The following is a 17,513-nucleotide window of genomic DNA, read 5'->3' on the forward strand; positions in this document are numbered from 1 at the left end:
CTTCCTCTATTCCTTAATTAAATTTCTATTTTTCTTGATTATATTTTATTATTTTCTTCGCTTTTGGAGAAGAATTGAAGATGGGAATGGGTAAAAGTGAAAATGGAACAACCAACACTCACACGCCAATAGTGTGGACAATGGTGTTTGAGGCTTGGGGGTGGTGCCAACGTGAACGAAAGGAAGAAGAAGGAGATTTATTGTGACAACGATGATCGGAGACTCCAACAACCAAAAACACTATGGGCACTGTTCATGGTGAGCGGGTGTTGAAGGTAGCCCACTTTGGTGATGCATGTGGACTGAGGTATGATGGAGGTTTACACTTCGTCGCATACCGCCAATGGCATCTTCACGAACATTCTCTCCATGCCAAACTTAACTTCGACCTTACCATGATGCTCGAGAAACATCTCTCATGTAGTTAACTAGGTTTTATTATAGAGGAACAACCCCTATTATGTGTGGGTTTTGTTGGTCAGAGAGGATGAGCGAGATGAAGATAGAGGACAAACATATTCACCAAATTGAGCAATTCGGAACACAAACATTACTCCCAAGATTGAACAATTTGGAACACAAACATATTCATCATATTGGTCATTCTAGTTCGTATTCCTAGATCTGGTGACATTCCGGATTGCAGATTTCGTTAAGCACCATCCTCAAATTTTGATCTCGAAATTACAGATTCTAGTTCTTATAACTCCCAAATTCAGTAATCCGGTATTCAATACCAGATCCAGGATAAACTTTTGGAGTGACCATTCTGGTTAACAAATATTTTTACTAAATTATCTTATTCGAAGAGTATTATTGAGGGGGGTGAAATGGGAAATGGGAAAAGTTTGGTGTTGCAGGAAGAAAAATGTGAGTGCAGAAAGTAGACCCCTAGATTAAGTGGACATGAGATGTTGATGCATTTCAGATTCATCTTTTCATAGTGTATTTTTTTTAATACATTCCGGAATGTATATTCCAAAAGATATTTTGTGATTTGGAATCATGTTTTGAAATACATATTTCAAAATATATTTTTTAAACATATTATGGAATATATAATCTAGGAGATATTTTGAGATTTGAAAATATTTTTCAAGATATGTATCTTGAAATTCATTTTTTATATATATTTCGGAAATCCTGTTTTTGGATCCAAAAGTATTTTTCTACCAATCTTCGAACATTTTTTTTTTAATTTCCTGGAAAAAAAATATATAGTAAATACATTTAACTGTTAAAAACTTAATAAAAAAATTCAATCATACTTATATCATGTGACGAAGCAAGACACTTACCTGTACATAACATGTGATAAGCAGCACATGGTCTTGGGAAAGGTGTTCCATTACAGTTGGAAATGCAACTCTAAGGTTTGTTTAAGTGACACGATCAACATCATAGCAATAAGTTATGATACAGAGAGAGTTTGATAAAAACAATAGATTTTTTTTTTGTTTGTCTATTATATATATTATTGAGGTAGAAAGATGAGTTTTACATCAATTACAAAATAAGTTACATAAAAAAAAAACCGTACTTTGTTGTTTGATTTTAGATTAAACTAATTCAGTTATAGAGATCTATTGATAAGTAAAGTTTGGTCAATGATACATCGTGCTTCAACAATTTGAAATTTCAAATATGTTAACAACTTGTACTACCATCTCAAATAGCTTTAAAAATTACAATGTTGCAAATTAACTATCAATAAATATTCACAAATTCCTCAGCTATACTATGCCTTCTATGGAAATGACTCCAAATTCCTCATTTTTCTCATGGCATGGCTACCAACTGCTGCAGTTTTTCTGTTTCTTCCAGTTATTAGAATCCACAAGAGTGTTCAACAGCCAAATGACACCAAAGCTTTATACAGGTTCCTCTATCTGACATTAGTCCTTGCAGGGTTCCTCATGTTTGTAACTGTAGCACCACAATTTTTCACTTTCTCTCAGTTTCAGTATCGTGTTACTACCACTGTGATGCTTCTTTTACTCATCCTTCCACTATCTGTTGTTATTGTGGAAGAACACAAGATTTGGAAGAGAAAGCTAGAAAACATCAATAGGGAAGATAGTCAGAAGCTGCTGGAAAACTATCCAAACATAGCTAGAGAAAATTGTAATCAAGAGAAATCTTCCCAGGCTCCACAAGAAGAAGTCTCCTTTTGGGAAAACATATTCAACCCACCAGCAAGAGGTGAAGATCATACAATACTTCAAGCCACTTTTACCCTTGACATGGTGCTTCTCTTTTTAACCTCTATTTGTTCACTTGGTAGCAACATGACAATGGTAACCAACTTGAGTCAAATTGGAATTTCATTCGGATACCCTTCTCATACCATAACCACATTTGTGTCTCTTACATCCATTTGGATGTATTTGGGTAAGATTGTTCAAGGGGTTGTGTCAGAGTTTATCATACTCAAATATAGAGTCCCTAGACCTCTCATGCTCACATCATTGCTTTTGTTATCTTGTGTTGGTCATCTTTTAGTTGCCTTCAATGTCCCGAATGGCCTCTATGTAGCCTCAATTGTTATTGGGTTCTGCTTTGGGGCTAACTGGCCATTATTCTTTTCTGTAATATCAGAACTTTTTGGCCTCAAACATTATTCAACACTGTACAATTTGGGGAAGCTAGCAGGTCCAACTGGGTCATACTTGCTCAGTGTGAGGGTTGCAGGGTATCTGTATGACAGGGAAGCCATGAGGCAAATGGAAGCTATGGGGAAAAAAACAAGTCCAGGGGAGGAGCTGAACTGCAATGGGGAAGAGTGCTTCAAGTTAGCATTCATTATAATCACTGCAGTTTGCTTGTTAGGGGCACTTCTGTCACTCATTTTGGTCTTTAGGACTAAACAATTCTACAGAAGTGACCTATACAAGAGATTCAAAGAAGCTAAATCTGATGAAACTGAAACAGGTTCTTGTTGCAACAGGATTGAATCAGCAGCAGCAAATGAAGACCAAGTGACTTTGGCAAGGAAATGGTCAGAGTAATTTGAGAACCATGTACAATATAACTGTTTATTGTAATTGTGTTATATTTCAAAAAGCCTGAGTTTTTTCTCAGAATTTATATAACAGCATGTCAGGTTCTTCAGAGGAAAATACGTTCAAAACGTTAAAAGCAACATGTTAGTGGGTATTGTTAGTTGTGTTAAAATCGTGCTTTTTAGTAATTGAAATTTAATTAATATTTTTGCTAGTTAATTAAGTCAGCAAATTCCTAAACTTCAGGAACTTTTAAAGTTTCTGTTTTAAATTTGTTAAGTGCATCTTATTTCTGGTTCATTGAATAACAGGATGAGAATAAATTATTTCTTTTTCTTCCAATAATTACATTGTTTTCCTTCATTTATCAACTTTATGTTTCCATCATAAAAAAACCTTATAGATCGGTATCATGAGCCTCTTCTTAGAATGTTCCTATGAGTGAGTGTTTATCGCATCCACATGGACTTGTTTAAGATGTCAAGTAATTCTGAAATGTTTTGACTTTCAATAAAACATTGTTTTGGGAAGTACAGTGAAGGATTAAACGAGAACTAAGCAAGATTGAAACAAGCAATGTATATAACATATTGATATTAAAATTCACCTATATACGATAATGCAATTATCAAGTATCATTGAAAATTTGTGACTCATTCTAAATAAATTTATTGAGTTAAAAAAATTTAAAGACTTCAATTATAGTGATGATTCCTTAATTATTAATGAATGAATTGCTTTAAGCCCAAGACTTTTAACTCAACTACATCATTCAAATTTATTTCTTGTATTCAAACGCATTAGATGACTTGGTTAAATCATAGATTTAAGATTAATTTTCCAACTCAATCCAAATATATTATATAAGATGAGTGATCAGTTCATCTCAATATTTAAAACATATACAGATTATTAAGACTTGAATAAAGCATAATCATATAAATCAAAAATAGTACAATGTATTAGAAAAGACTACACCTAACCTCAATACAAGAGAGTTCAGCTATTCATAATAATTCTTCTTACAAGCTTGAGAGGAGTTGATACTCTACCATAAGTCTCTCAAAGATTTATAATGAAGTACAGAGAAAAAGTTTCTAAACTAGAGACTAAAAAGGAAGCTCCTAAAAAATAGAACAAAACTTTGTTTTTATAGAAATAAGACTTGATGCCTAACTTCTGTATTCAATGCTCGAAGAGTAGTGGTTTTTTCTTATGTCCCGCTTTCTTGTGAATTAAGTTTCTTCCTTGATGTTCAACTGTGAGGTTTTGTCTCTAGGAATGTTTTCTCTCTATGAAAGTTTTCTCTAGGCGTAGCTCTTGACTCTGGTGCTCAAGCTCTCTATCAATTTAGGTTTTTTAGAGGATTTCCTTCATTTCTCAATGCCTTGCTTTACTGCTCAGTGTGCAGACAAGATTCTTGTTGCAACACGATTGAATCATTAGATGCAAATGAAGACTAATGATGATTTTGGATGAGGCAATTTAAGAGAGTAATTCATTTATTTGGAGAATTTGAATTTCTTTAAAGTAAAATGATTTGTTTGGGCGAGTAAATTAAGAGAAAATTGAAAATGAGGAATTTTAAAAAGGTATTTCAAATAACTAAATAGTAGAATTTGAAATTCACTAAAAAAAAGAAGGAAATTAAAATTCCATAATTTGTAGGATTCCTCATAGTTCAAGATGAAAAAAGGTCGAGGTCGACTTGGTCGATAATCGACCAAATTTGACTCGGCTGAATTCAGTCAAATTTCAGTCGGAGTAGACTTGGCTGAAATTCGGTCCAAACTGACTCAGTCGAATTCGGCCAAATTTCATTTAGGACTTCTTTTTGGCCAAGTATGGACAAATTTTGGCTAGGGCCGACTTGACCTAATTTGGTGGGAGTAGGCTCGGTCAAAATTCGCCGAGTTGATATGACAAAAATTTAGTCGAATTAGGGTGAGTCAACCTCATTAGAAATTAGGCCACATTCAGCCAAGTGGACCCCGAATGAAATTTGGTCAAATTCGACCAAGTCGTCCCAAACAAAAACTTAGCTGAAATTTAGCTAAATTCTCCCGAGTCATACATGTCTGAAATTTTGGCCAAATTTGGCAGAGTTGACCTTGGTTGAAATGTGGTCGAATTAGGCAGAGTCAACCCTGACTGATTTGCCGAATTTGATCGAATCGGCCTCTGCAAAATTTTAGCCAAATATGACCAAGTCGACCTTGAGATAAATTCGGTCGATACCACTACATTTGAAATTCAATCAAATTTAACTGAGTTGACATCGTCCCAAATTTGGCCGAGTTCAACCGAGATGGTGCCATCAAAAATTTGGCTGAATTCACCCCACCCGAAATTTGGTAAAATTTAGTTGAGTCAGCCCTAGTCAAAATTTTGATCGAGTCAACCTTGACCGAAATTCAACCTAGTAGACATAGTCAAAATTCGACCGAGTTGACCTATCCGAATTCCACCGAGTCATTCCCAGCTAAAATTAAACAAATGCCGCAGATTTTGCCTGACCAAATTTGGCCAAATCGAGCTTGGACAAATTTGACCAAGTCGACCCTGACCTAAATTTGGCCAAATTAGACTGAGTTTACGTTGGCCAAAATTTGGCCAATTTCAATATAATCAGTTAAATCAAAATTTGATTGAATTTAAATATTTTAAGTTGACTATTATATTTTTTAAAATTTACTTTCAAAATTTTTTCTATTAAAATAAATATTGTTAAAATAAAATTTAACTATTTTATCCAAATATAAAATTAAAATATAAGGTATTCAAATTACTCTATTCAAATATATTATTTAGAAAAAAAAATTAAAACCAATCATTTTAAATGCGATGCATCTACTAAGATAAGTGACTTTTGGCAAGCAAATGGTAAAAGTAATCGGAGAACCATAATCGGAGAACCATGTACAATATAACTGTTTATTGTAAGTTTTGTGTTATATTTCAGAAAGCAAGCGCTTTTCTCAGAATTTATATAACAGCATGTCAGCTTCTTTAAAAAAAATACAGTCAAAACGTTAAAAGCAACAGGTTGGTTGGTATTGTTACTTGTGTTAAAATCGTAGTTTTTAGTAGGGGTAGCAATGCGGGCTGGTCCGCCCAACGCGGGTTGGTCCGCGCCGCCCCGCACACTTTATGCGGGCTGAAAATACTGGCATGTCCCGCATACTCCTTGGCCTGTGGACTGGCCTGCTTTTTTTCTTTAATTTTTTTTTATTTTTATTTTTTTTATTTTTATTTTTTTTTCATTTTTATGATAAAACTTTTAATGTTTAAAAATTGGGAAACTTTAAGAAGTTCACAAAATTAAGTAAAGACTTTAGGGAATTAGATGATAAATTAATAATTCAACATTTTCATCATATTCATACTATGACATACACAATGTATTCTTTAATTTTTAGCACATTAAAAATTACATAATACTTGTCTTTTCCAATTATACAAGAATTTGAAATGTTAATGCAAGAGTCCATAAAAGTAGTAATTAATATACATAAGTGTAAGTTTTTTTTTTTTTACGAGCTTGCAGGCCGCGGCCAGCCCGCGCAGGGCACGGGGGCCGCGGGCCTGCGGGCTCACTACCCTGACCCGCCCTGTTGAAAGGGGGAGCTACTTCAACTCATATGAAGATGGTTTTGATGATGTCCAAGGCTACACTTCATGTGCATTACTAGTTTAGAATTAGTCATGTTTTAGTTAGGTTGTGCATTAGGCTGTTTGTATGAAATTATCAGATGTAAATCAAACCTGCATTAAGTTGTAATTAATCATCACACTCTTGCTTGTGCAATCATGAATTGATTAGCTGTTTAACTAATGGATTAGCTGTGAGTACTGCACTAAGGCAGTGAAAATACACTCACGATAATCGATTAGGTAAATTCCTAATCCATTAATGACAGCAAAAAACTCTGTATAAAAGTTATTTTTAAAATCTGTTTCAAGTCTGGAAAAAGGTACAAATCACTGAAAAACATTCTGAGAAACAACCCTCTGAGATTCACAAAGTTCTTAAGCATTCTTGAAGATCATTCAAGTGAAGATTCAAGGAGATTGATGGTTGATTCTACCTTGATGGATCTAGCTTGAATCTAGGAGCAAATTGACAAATCTGCACAATAATAGGTGTATTCGTTTCTTGATTCTTTTTTGGTTGTATTTCTGATTACAGTTGTTTCACTGTGTGAAGTGAAGGCCTAGGTACAATTGCGTGGATGCATTGCTCCTAGGGGGAGTTCTTGATTGGTAGATCAAGTTCCTTGGTTTTTAGGTTCTAGAATTATATAGATGTTCTTGTAATTCTTGGATCTTTATTGTGTTAGTGGAATCCTCCTAAGTGGGTTTACTTAGGAAAGACTGGACGTAGATTCTTTTTGAATTGAACCAGTATAAACTGTTGTGTCTTGGTTTTTCTCTTCTCTTACAATCTTTCTTAATTGCCTTAAACAGTCCATTAACACAAAACTGTGAAATTGATTAATTAGGTTATAAGACTTAAAGACTCTTTCAAGATTCAACTTAAACAAGTGAAAGACTCATTAATCAATTCAGATCCCTTTCTGAGTTGAGCTATTAGACATATATGTTTTTAACAATTGGCACCAGAGCTGGTTAATCGCACGATAATCGATTAGAAAGATTCTGATATGTATAATACATCTCAAACCTTTGCTGAAGGGGCATCCATCAATAGGCCACCTCTATTTGCTGGTGAAAACTACCACTTTTGGAAAATTAGAATGAAATTTTTTCTTGAATCAGTGGACAAAGGGGTCTGGGATGTTGTAGTTAATGGACCTTTTCAACCCATTAAAGTTGTGGAAGGCAAAATTGTTCTTAAAGAGTTCTCACAGTGGACTCTTGATGAAAATAAGAGGGCACACTATGATGTTAGAGCCAAAAATATTATATCCTCTGCACTAACTTTGGATGAATTTTACAGGGTATCTGTGTGTGAATCAGCCAAAGAGATGTGGGATGTTTTGGAGGTCACCCATGAGGGCACGAATGAGGTTAAAAGAGCAAGGAAGAATACTCTCATTCAAGAGTATGAAATGTTCAGAATGAAGGTTGGAGAAAGCATATGTGATGTACATAAGAGATTTACACACATAGTAAATCACCTCTTAGCTCTTGACAATATCTTTGACAAAGAAGACCTGAATATCAAAATCTTGAAGAGCTTAAACAGGACATGGCAGCCCAAAGTCACTGCAATTTCAGAATCCAAAGACCTCACTAGCATGAACATAGCTACACTCTTTGGGAAGCTAAGATAACACGAACTAAAGCTTGGAAGACTTAAGGAAGAAGAGGATGGAGAAAAGAGGCACACAATAGCCTTGAAGAGTGCTGTAAAATCTACAGCAAAACTGAAGAAAGCAGATTCTGCAGATGACTCTAATGATGGAAACTCTGATAGTGAAGCCTTGAGTTTAATGGTGAAAAAGTTCTCAAAATTCTTGAAGTTTAAAAATAAAACTAACAACAACTATGCAGGAAACAAGAAGCAGTCCAGAAAACAGGAACGTTCTGATGCTCAAACTTGTTATGAGTGTGGCAAGACATGACACATAAAGGCAGACTACCCTGTGCTCAAGATGAAACAGAAGCTGGAAGAAAAGAATGAGGCAGAGAATCTGACGAAAAAGAAAGCCTACATTGCTTGGGAAGAAAATGATTCCAGCACATCCAGTGAATCTGACGAAAGCATTAAGGAAGAAAACAATTTGTGCTTGATGGCTAGAAAGAGATCTTCTAAGGGCAGTGTGAGTAGTTTCAACTCCAATGATGATGAGAATAACTACTATGAATTACTTGATGCTTTTAATGAATTGCATAAGGAAGCCACGAAACTGCAAAAGTCAAATCATAAGCGTAGAGGAGAAATTAAATGGCTTGAAGGTAGAGTAAAGCAACTAGAATAGGAAAATGAAAATTTGATATCAAGTCTTGAAAAACTAGAAAAATTTGAGAAACACTCTAGGTCCAAAGATGGCACAAACTCTCCCCAATGTGAAAATTGTCCAGGACAGCTAGAAAAGATAGATTATCTAATGGCAACTCTCTCAAAATTTACCTTGGGAAGATCAAACCTTGATGCAGTGTTAGGATCTCAAAGGAGTGTGCTTAACAAAGAAGGAATAGGTTACAGTGGCAAATCTAATCCATTAGGCACCAGAAATTTTCTAAATATGAGTAAACCAACATCTGTTATTTGCTCCTACTGTTCTGAACTTGGGCATGCATCAAATTCCTGCTATTTTAAAAATTGTGGGGTTCCTAAAGGAGAGTACAAATGGGTACCTAAAGGAACACCTCAAACCACTAACATGAAAGGACCCAAGTTCAATTGGGTACCTGCATCTTCTCTTTAATCTTTGTTTCAGTTGTGTCTTGATGCAAGGAAAACAATGTAGTTTCTATATAATGGATGTTCAAGACACATGAAAGGAGATGTGAAGAACTTCTGCAGGATATCTTACAAAGCCAATTAATGGTCATGTTACAAGAGGTGATAATATCTTACAAAGCCAATTAAAAAAAATTGTGTCTCATATTTGAATATTTATATTATTTTTTAATATTTTTATTTATTGTATATGTTTCTTTCACATGAGAATGTTTAATACTCTCAATTTAAGTATTTAATAACACTTTCGTTTACTAAATAATATAAAAAAATTACTTATTATTGTTAATTTTTGTTTTACTTAAAGAACTCTTTTGTTTCACTAAAATAATTTTTGTTATTTCTCAACCATTGAGTATATATGTTGATATTTGAAAAGTTTTCTTAGATCTATAAAATATTTTTCATCTTATCATACCCTTAATTATACATTTGTTTTCCTTTGTGTGATTTCTTTCAATAGTCTCTCAAATTGTTTCTAAACATTTGTTAATTTTTTAATATTTTTATTTGTTGTTTATTTTCATCATGTAGAATATTATTTTGATATATGTTATCTAATTATTTTTTATTTTCTAACTCATTATCAATCATACTATATTTTTTCTCTATAATTGTATAAATAACTTTTATTTACTACAATATAAAAATTTAATGTAATTGCCATGAATATTTTTTTTTATCACCATCCAACATATATTGGAGTTCAAAATATACAAGATCTATGTTAAAATTTTATTATTATAATTATTATTTGTTCTTTGTATCATTTTGGTATGTGTTATAAATTTTATTAGTGTATTAAAAAAAGATTCATTAGAATTTAAAAAATTGAAGTAAACAAATATTTAAAATATATTTTAATTTGAATATTTGTTTTTCCTTTATATTTTTTTAAAAATATTTTTAAATTTTATCAATTAGATTTCATTAATGTTTGCAAATTTAATAAATGTGTTGGTTCTCATGAAATTTTATTCGGTATTATAATCTAAATGTGAACAATTATAATTTATTTCAAAATATTTGATATCGAACAAACAACAATCCTCCTAATATTGAATATTTGATAATATTATATTTACTATATCATAATTTTTTTATTTTATAAAAATTAATTAAAATTAATATTGAAGTAGTAAGAAAATGAGTATGGATATGATTATATCGGTTATCCGATGAAGATGGAGATGAAACAAAATTTTGATACCGGTTGAATTTAGATATAAAAATGAGGATGAATTTTTTCTATAAAAATAATTATAGGATAACGAAAATCGTTCCATCTGCGCCGTTGCCATCTCTGTTCTATACCCAGAATGCATGTAAAAAATGGAACTGCAGGAGTAATTTTTACCATTTTATTATAATTTTAATGTGAAGTAATTTGTTATTTATAAGTTTTATTGGGAGTGCAAGAAGAAACAAGATTGGTGCAGAAAGCAACAGCCCAAACATAAACCATACCGTTTCAATCAACATGTAAGAATTAGGGGATAAATAGATGGTATTTGTGGTATTCCCTGTGGAGTAATAAATTTAACTTTTATTGTATTTTTCTACCAATTTTCAAACATTTTTTTTTTAATTTCCTGGAAAAAAATATAATGGTAAATACATTTAACTGTTAAAAACTTAACAAAAAAATTTCAATCGTACTTATATCATGTGATGAAGCAACCTGTACATGACCTGTGATTGGCACATGGTCTTGGGAAAGGTCTTCCAAGTTGGGAACGCAACTCTAAGGTTTGTTTAAGTGACAAGGTCAACATCATCCCAATAAGTTATGATATAGAGAGTTTGATTAAAACAGTAGATTTTTTTTGTTTGACTATTATATATATTATTGAGGTAGAAAGATGAGTTTTACATCAATTATAAAATAAGTTACATAAAACAAAAACTGTATTTTTTTTATTGACTTTAGATTAAAGTAAGGATAATTATAATTTTACATGTTATTTTATCTATTTTTAACACACCATTTCGATCTTTTTTAATTCATCACATTACACTATTAAAAAAATAAATAAATAATTGAATAATAATTAAAATGATGATTAAAAATAAATAAAAAATAGTCAAAAATATTATCATCCTATTATAATAATTTTATACAGATGATCGAGAAACTTTATGCGGAATATCAGTCGTGAACTCTATCACTTTAAAGACTAGAAAAATGAGTTTCTGACAAAAAAATCTTTTACAAATTTAACAAACTTTCTATAAATAGAATTAAAGTACATTAATTTTTTTATTTTTAATGAAAATAAAGTAATAAAAATAATACTCTTTTACCTTATTTAGTATTTTGTTAAAGTTTGTTAAAAGAAACTTTGTTAATGTATCGATTTTTTAAAAACTAATAATCAATAAACTACAAAAATATATGTTGGGATTAATCAAGTTCATAAGAATCATATTTTCAAGAATCACGTGAATTCTATATTCCCTTTACATAAAAAAAATAAAAAATAAAAACATTGCTAATTCAACTCCTTTAATGTGTGGGATAATTCACAAGTTTCTTTAAGCATTCTTTAAATGAATTCTTCATCACTAACATACTTTTAATTTTTTTACCAAGTAGCATATATCGGACTAGTTAATCTTACCAAACATACTCTATAAGTTGAACGTTTCTAAAATAAGCTACCTCCAACGACATTCAAATAATTTTTTTATCATTTTTGCAAAAAAACTAGTAAATAATTTCATAATTTATAAGTTTAAAGCATATCAGCTAGCTTATGGAATTAGAAGTACTTAATAAAATCATCTGATATAAATAAAAGATGACACGAAAGAATATAACTACATCAATCTCATTATATAAATGAAATTTGTCTTTTTTTTAAGATAAAAAAATATTATTACATTGACCATATTTTCTATACGTTTCATTATATGTAATTTTCATATAATGAAACATTAGTTATTTAAATTTATAATATCAAATTCTTTTTAATTTGAACTACATAAAATATTAAAAAAAACTCAACAAATACTGAAATAAAGTACTTAAATGTCTCCATAAAATTGAAAAATATATATATATATATATATATATATATATATATATAATAATGAAAAAAATTAAATAACCTACAAAATAATTCAAAATGCTTTTAACTTATAAATTAAAAATTCTTAAAGTAAACTATTTTAATATACTTTCCAAATATTTTTACATTCATCAAATTAGTTTATAAATAGTTATATAACATAGTAAGGAACTTATTAGCATAATCAAATATCATTTTTTATATTAATTAAACTAGTTTATGATCTAATCAAATAAACTAATAATAAAGTCATTGACATCACCAAACACGTTCTTAAAATGATTTTGATTATCTTAAGATCCAACCTGCCAAAACATTTCTATCATAGAGATGAATATTTATTGATAGTTAATTTGCAACATTGTAAATTTTAAAACTATTTGAGATGGTACAAGTTGTTATAACATATTTGAAATTTCAAATTGTTCAAGCACGATCTATCATTGACCAAACTTTTCTTATCTATAGATCTATATAATTTTGGAAAGAAAAATATTTCAAAATATCATTATCCATTATAATATCACTTGATCACTTGTCCATGTCTTTTATTAGAACTGGTTTGAGGTCATTTGTTGACTATACTCAAGCAACACTCATTGTTCTGAGAAAAGATAAGAAAGTGAACACCCACCATTATTTCCAATAATTGCTCCAAAATTAATTACTATTCCAAGTTTTGTCTTCTGCTTTTGCATCGTTTAGATTAAAACACAAATAGTTTTGAAGGCTAAACGATTAGCAATTGCTTTTAGGCTTATACTTTCATGTCCTCTGGTTCAGTTGGTGGAGGGTAACCAACATCTGAAAAGTTATATCTGTAGCTTTTCATGTAAGTGTTGGATATTTAAGTTCAAGTTCATTTTCTGATGGATCTATCTTTAACTTGCAAGCAGTAAACTATTACCTATTAGCTATCATTATTCTCTAAAATTCTAGTTTTAAACCAGTTTCATGGGCTACAATTTCTGTCACATCACAACACAACTTTAAGGTTTGTAAGGGTCTGGAGTTGTATATATGATTGTTTGTAATTCAGAAGCCTTGTTTAAGAAGTGAGAAAAATGGTATTCTCTACTGGGAGAGGTGATGACCTTAGCTGGGGAAGAAGCATCAAAGGGTTTTCACTGCAAGTCCTTACAGGGAGGTGGTTCATGATGTTTTCATCATTCATGTTGATGTCAGTGTCAGGAGCAAGCTACATGTTTAGCCTATTCTCCCAAGACATCAAGCTAGTTCTTGGTTATGACCAATCCACTCTCAATCTATTAAGCTTCTTCCAGGAGTTAGGAGCCAGCATAGGAATTCATGCAGGCCTAATCTATGAGGTCACACCACCATGGTTTATCTTAACAATTGGCGGGGTTCTCAACTTTGCTGGGTATTTTGTGATTTGGCTTGTTGTCAGCAGCAAAATTGCAAAGCCCCAATTGTGGCAAATGTGCTTCTACCTTTTCATTGGAGCCAATTCTCATTGTGCAACCAACACTGGAGCTCTTGTGACAAGTGTAAAGAACTTCCCTAGCAGCAGAGGAGTTGTCTTAGGCCTTTTGACTGGGTATACAGGTTTAAGTGCAGTAATAATCACTCAGCTATACTATGCCTTCTATGGAAATGACTCCAAACTCCTCATTTTTCTCATGGCATGGCTACCAACTGCTGCAGTTTTTCTATTTCTTCCAGTTATCAGAATTCACAACACTGTTCAACAGCCAAATGACACCAAAGCTTTATACAGGTTCCTCTATCTGACATTAGTCCTTGCAGGGTTCCTCATGTTTGTAACTGTAGTACAACAATTTTTCACTTTCTCTCAGTTTCATTATCATGTTACTACCACTGTGATGCTTCTTTTGCTCATCCTTCCACTCTCTGTTGTTATTGTGGAAGAACACAAGATTTGGAACAGTAAGCATGAAAACATCAATAGGGAAGATAGTCAGAAGCTGTTGGCAAATCATCCAAACATAGCTAGAGAAAATTATTATCAAGAGAAATCTTCCCAAGTTCCACAAGAAGTCTCCTTTTGGGAAAACATATTCAACCCACCAGAAAGAGGTGAAGATCATACAATACTTCAAGCCGCTTTTAGCCTTGACATGGTGCTTCTCTTATTAACCTCTATTTGTTCACTTGGTAGCAACATGACAATGGTAAACAACTTGAGTCAAATTGGAATTTCTTTGGGATATCCTTCTCATACCATAACCACATTTGTGTCTCTTACATCCATTTGGATCTACTTGGGTAAGATTGTTCAAGGGGTTGTGTCAGAGTTTATCATACTCAAATATAGAGTTCCTAGGCCTCTCATGCTCACATCATTGCTTTTGTTATCTTGTGTTGGTCATCTTTTAGTTGCCTTCAATGTCCCAAATGGCCTCTATGTAGCCTCAATTGTTATTGGGTTCTGCTTTGGGGCTAACTGGCCATTAATCTATTCTGTTATATCTGAACTTTTTGGCCTCAAACATTATTCAACACTGTACAACTTTGGGTCACTGGCAGGTCCAATTGGATCATACTTGCTCAGTGTGAGGGTTGCAGGGTATCTGTACGACAGGGAAGCAATGAGGCAAATGGAAGCTAAGGGGCAAAAGACAAGTCCAGGGGAAGAATTGAACTGCAATGGGGAAGAGTGCTTCAAGTTAGCATTCATTATAATCACTGCAGTTTGCTTGTTAGGGGCACTTCTATCACTCATTTTGGTCTTTAGGACTAAAAAACTCTACAGAAGTGACCTATACAAGAGATTCAAAGAAGCTAAATCTGATGAAACTGAAACAGGTTCTTGTTGCAACAGGATTGAATCATCAGCAGCAAATGAAGACTAAGTGACTTTGGCAGGGAAATGGTCAGAGTAATTTGAGAACCATGTACAATATAACTGTTTATTGTAATTGTGTTATATTTCGAAAAGTCAGAGTTTTTTCTAAGAATTTATATAATAGCATGTCAGGTTCTTCAGAGGAAAATACACTCAAACCGTTAAAAGCAACAGGTAGGTGGGTATTGTTACTTGTGTTAAAATCGTGGTTTTTAGTAATTGAAATTTAATTAATATTTTTGCTAGTTAAGTTAAGTCAGCAAATTCCTAAACTTCAGGAACTTCTAAAGTTTCTGTTTTAAATTTGTTAAGTGCATCTTATTTCTGATTCATTGAATAATAGGGTGAGAATAAATTATTTCTTTTTCTTCCATAATTGCATTGTTTTCCTTCATTTTTCAACTTTTTGTTTCCACCTTAAAAAAACCTACAGATCGTATCTAGAGCCTCCTTCTTAGAATGTTCCTATGAGTGAATATTTAAAATTCCTTACACAACACTGTAGCACCGCATGTGTTTGACAATCATAATTATAACATTTGGTTAACAAGAATGGAGACACACCTAATGGCAAATGTATGGAGTAGGATGTAACACAAAATCACATGTATCACGTATGGTATCCACATAGACTTATTTAAGATGTCAAGTAATTCTAAAATGTTTTGACTTGCAATAAAACATTGTTTTGTGAAGTATAATGAAGGATTAAACGAGAACTAAGTAAGATTGAAATAAACAATGTATATAATATAATGTATTCAGATTGAACCCACCTATCTATTGTAGAATTACTGTACGATAATGCAATTATCAAGTATCATTGAAAATTCGTGACTCATTCTAAATCAATTCCTTAGAGTTTAAAAATCTAAGGACTTCAATCATGATGATTTCTCAATTATTAATGAATGAATTGCTTTAAACAGAAGACTTTTAACTCAACAAAGTCTTTCAAATCTACTTTTAGCATTCAGACGTATTAGATAACCTGGTTAAACCTTGGATTTAAGATTAGTTTCCCAATTTAATCCAAATCCATTATATAAGATGAGTGATAAATTCGTCTCATTATTTAAAACATAAACCAAATCATTAATACTTGAATAAAAGCATAATCATATATAAATCAACAGCAGTACAGAGTATTAGAAAAGGCAACACCAACCTCTATACAAAAGCGTTCAACTACTTATAATAATTCTTCCTACAAGCTCGAGAGTTGTTGATACTCTCCCACAAGTCTCTCAAAGATTTATAATGAAGTACAGAGAAAAAGTTTCTAAACTAGAGACTGAAAAGGAAGCTCCCTAAAACAGAATAAAACTCTGTTATTATAGAAATAAGAGTTGATGCCTAACTTCATTATTCAATGCTCAAGAGTACTAGTTTTTTCCTGTACCGTGTTCTTGTGAATTAAGCTTCTACCTTGATATTAAACTATGAGGTTTTCTCTCTTGGAAGGTTTTCTCTACACTTAGCTCTTGACCATAGTGCTCAAGCTCTCCATCAATTTAGGTTTCCTTCACTAGAGTGTTTCCTTCATTTCTCAACGCCTCGCTTGACTGGTCAATACGTAGATAAGATTTGAACTTTTCTTAATCGCTTATTAGCACTCAACATTAATCCTGGAGCTCAGTGATATTGTTTCTCTAATAATGTAAAAAGTCTACATTTTCACCAAAAATATATCGAAAATACACTTAACTAATTATCACTATCACATTGTATATTTCTATGCTAAGAAAATCATATTTACTCAAAAATATATTTAATTCAGGCATTTTAAATGTAAATAACATATATAAAATTAAGTGAATTAGACACTTATGGACCTCCCCAACTTAGCTCTTTGTTTGCGTTTTTGGTGGTTATCACAATTTTATTTTTAGTAAAAATCAGAAGGTTATTGATAGGTTATATTTTTCACATATAGGGGTTATGGTTATAGTCATGGCATTGAGAGATTGTGGTCGGCATATATATGGTTATATGGGTTGTAGTCATACACATATAAGACCTTAGACATCACTTTAACTCTGAAACCTTAAGGCAATGTTGTTATTGGTCTTTATTCTTATATAGTGTTTAACTTTGTCTATTTTATCCAATGTAAGACTTTTGACTCACACTTGAACAATTCCCAACAATTATCACAGTGAGAGATCCAATCAGAAGGTAAT

At 32.0% G+C, this 17,513-nt stretch overlaps 2 protein-coding genes across 2 annotated transcripts; both read left to right on the forward strand.

The window, feature by feature from the left end:
- The first annotated feature begins 242 nt into the window (after positions 1-242).
- On the forward strand, positions 243-3,271 carry LOC114180735. The gene is made up of 4 exons (XM_028067032.1): positions 243-420; positions 647-726; positions 810-870; positions 1,693-3,271. Exons 1-4 carry the CDS (start codon positions 243-245, stop codon positions 3,006-3,008), a joined length of 1,635 nt encoding a protein of 544 aa, XP_027922833.1. The 3' UTR covers positions 3,009-3,271.
- Positions 3,272-13,083: 9,812 nt separating this feature from the next.
- Positions 13,084-15,580, forward strand: LOC114181223 (protein NUCLEAR FUSION DEFECTIVE 4-like). Its single transcript, XM_028067618.1, has one exon. It carries the CDS (start codon positions 13,568-13,570, stop codon positions 15,335-15,337), a length of 1,770 nt encoding a protein of 589 aa, XP_027923419.1. The 5' UTR covers positions 13,084-13,567; the 3' UTR covers positions 15,338-15,580.
- The last annotated feature ends 1,933 nt before the right edge of the window (positions 15,581-17,513 follow it).

Source organism: Vigna unguiculata, chromosome 4 (assembly GCF_004118075.2).
Source record: "Vigna unguiculata cultivar IT97K-499-35 chromosome 4, ASM411807v1, whole genome shotgun sequence".
NCBI lineage: Eukaryota > Viridiplantae > Streptophyta > Magnoliopsida > Fabales > Fabaceae > Vigna > Vigna unguiculata.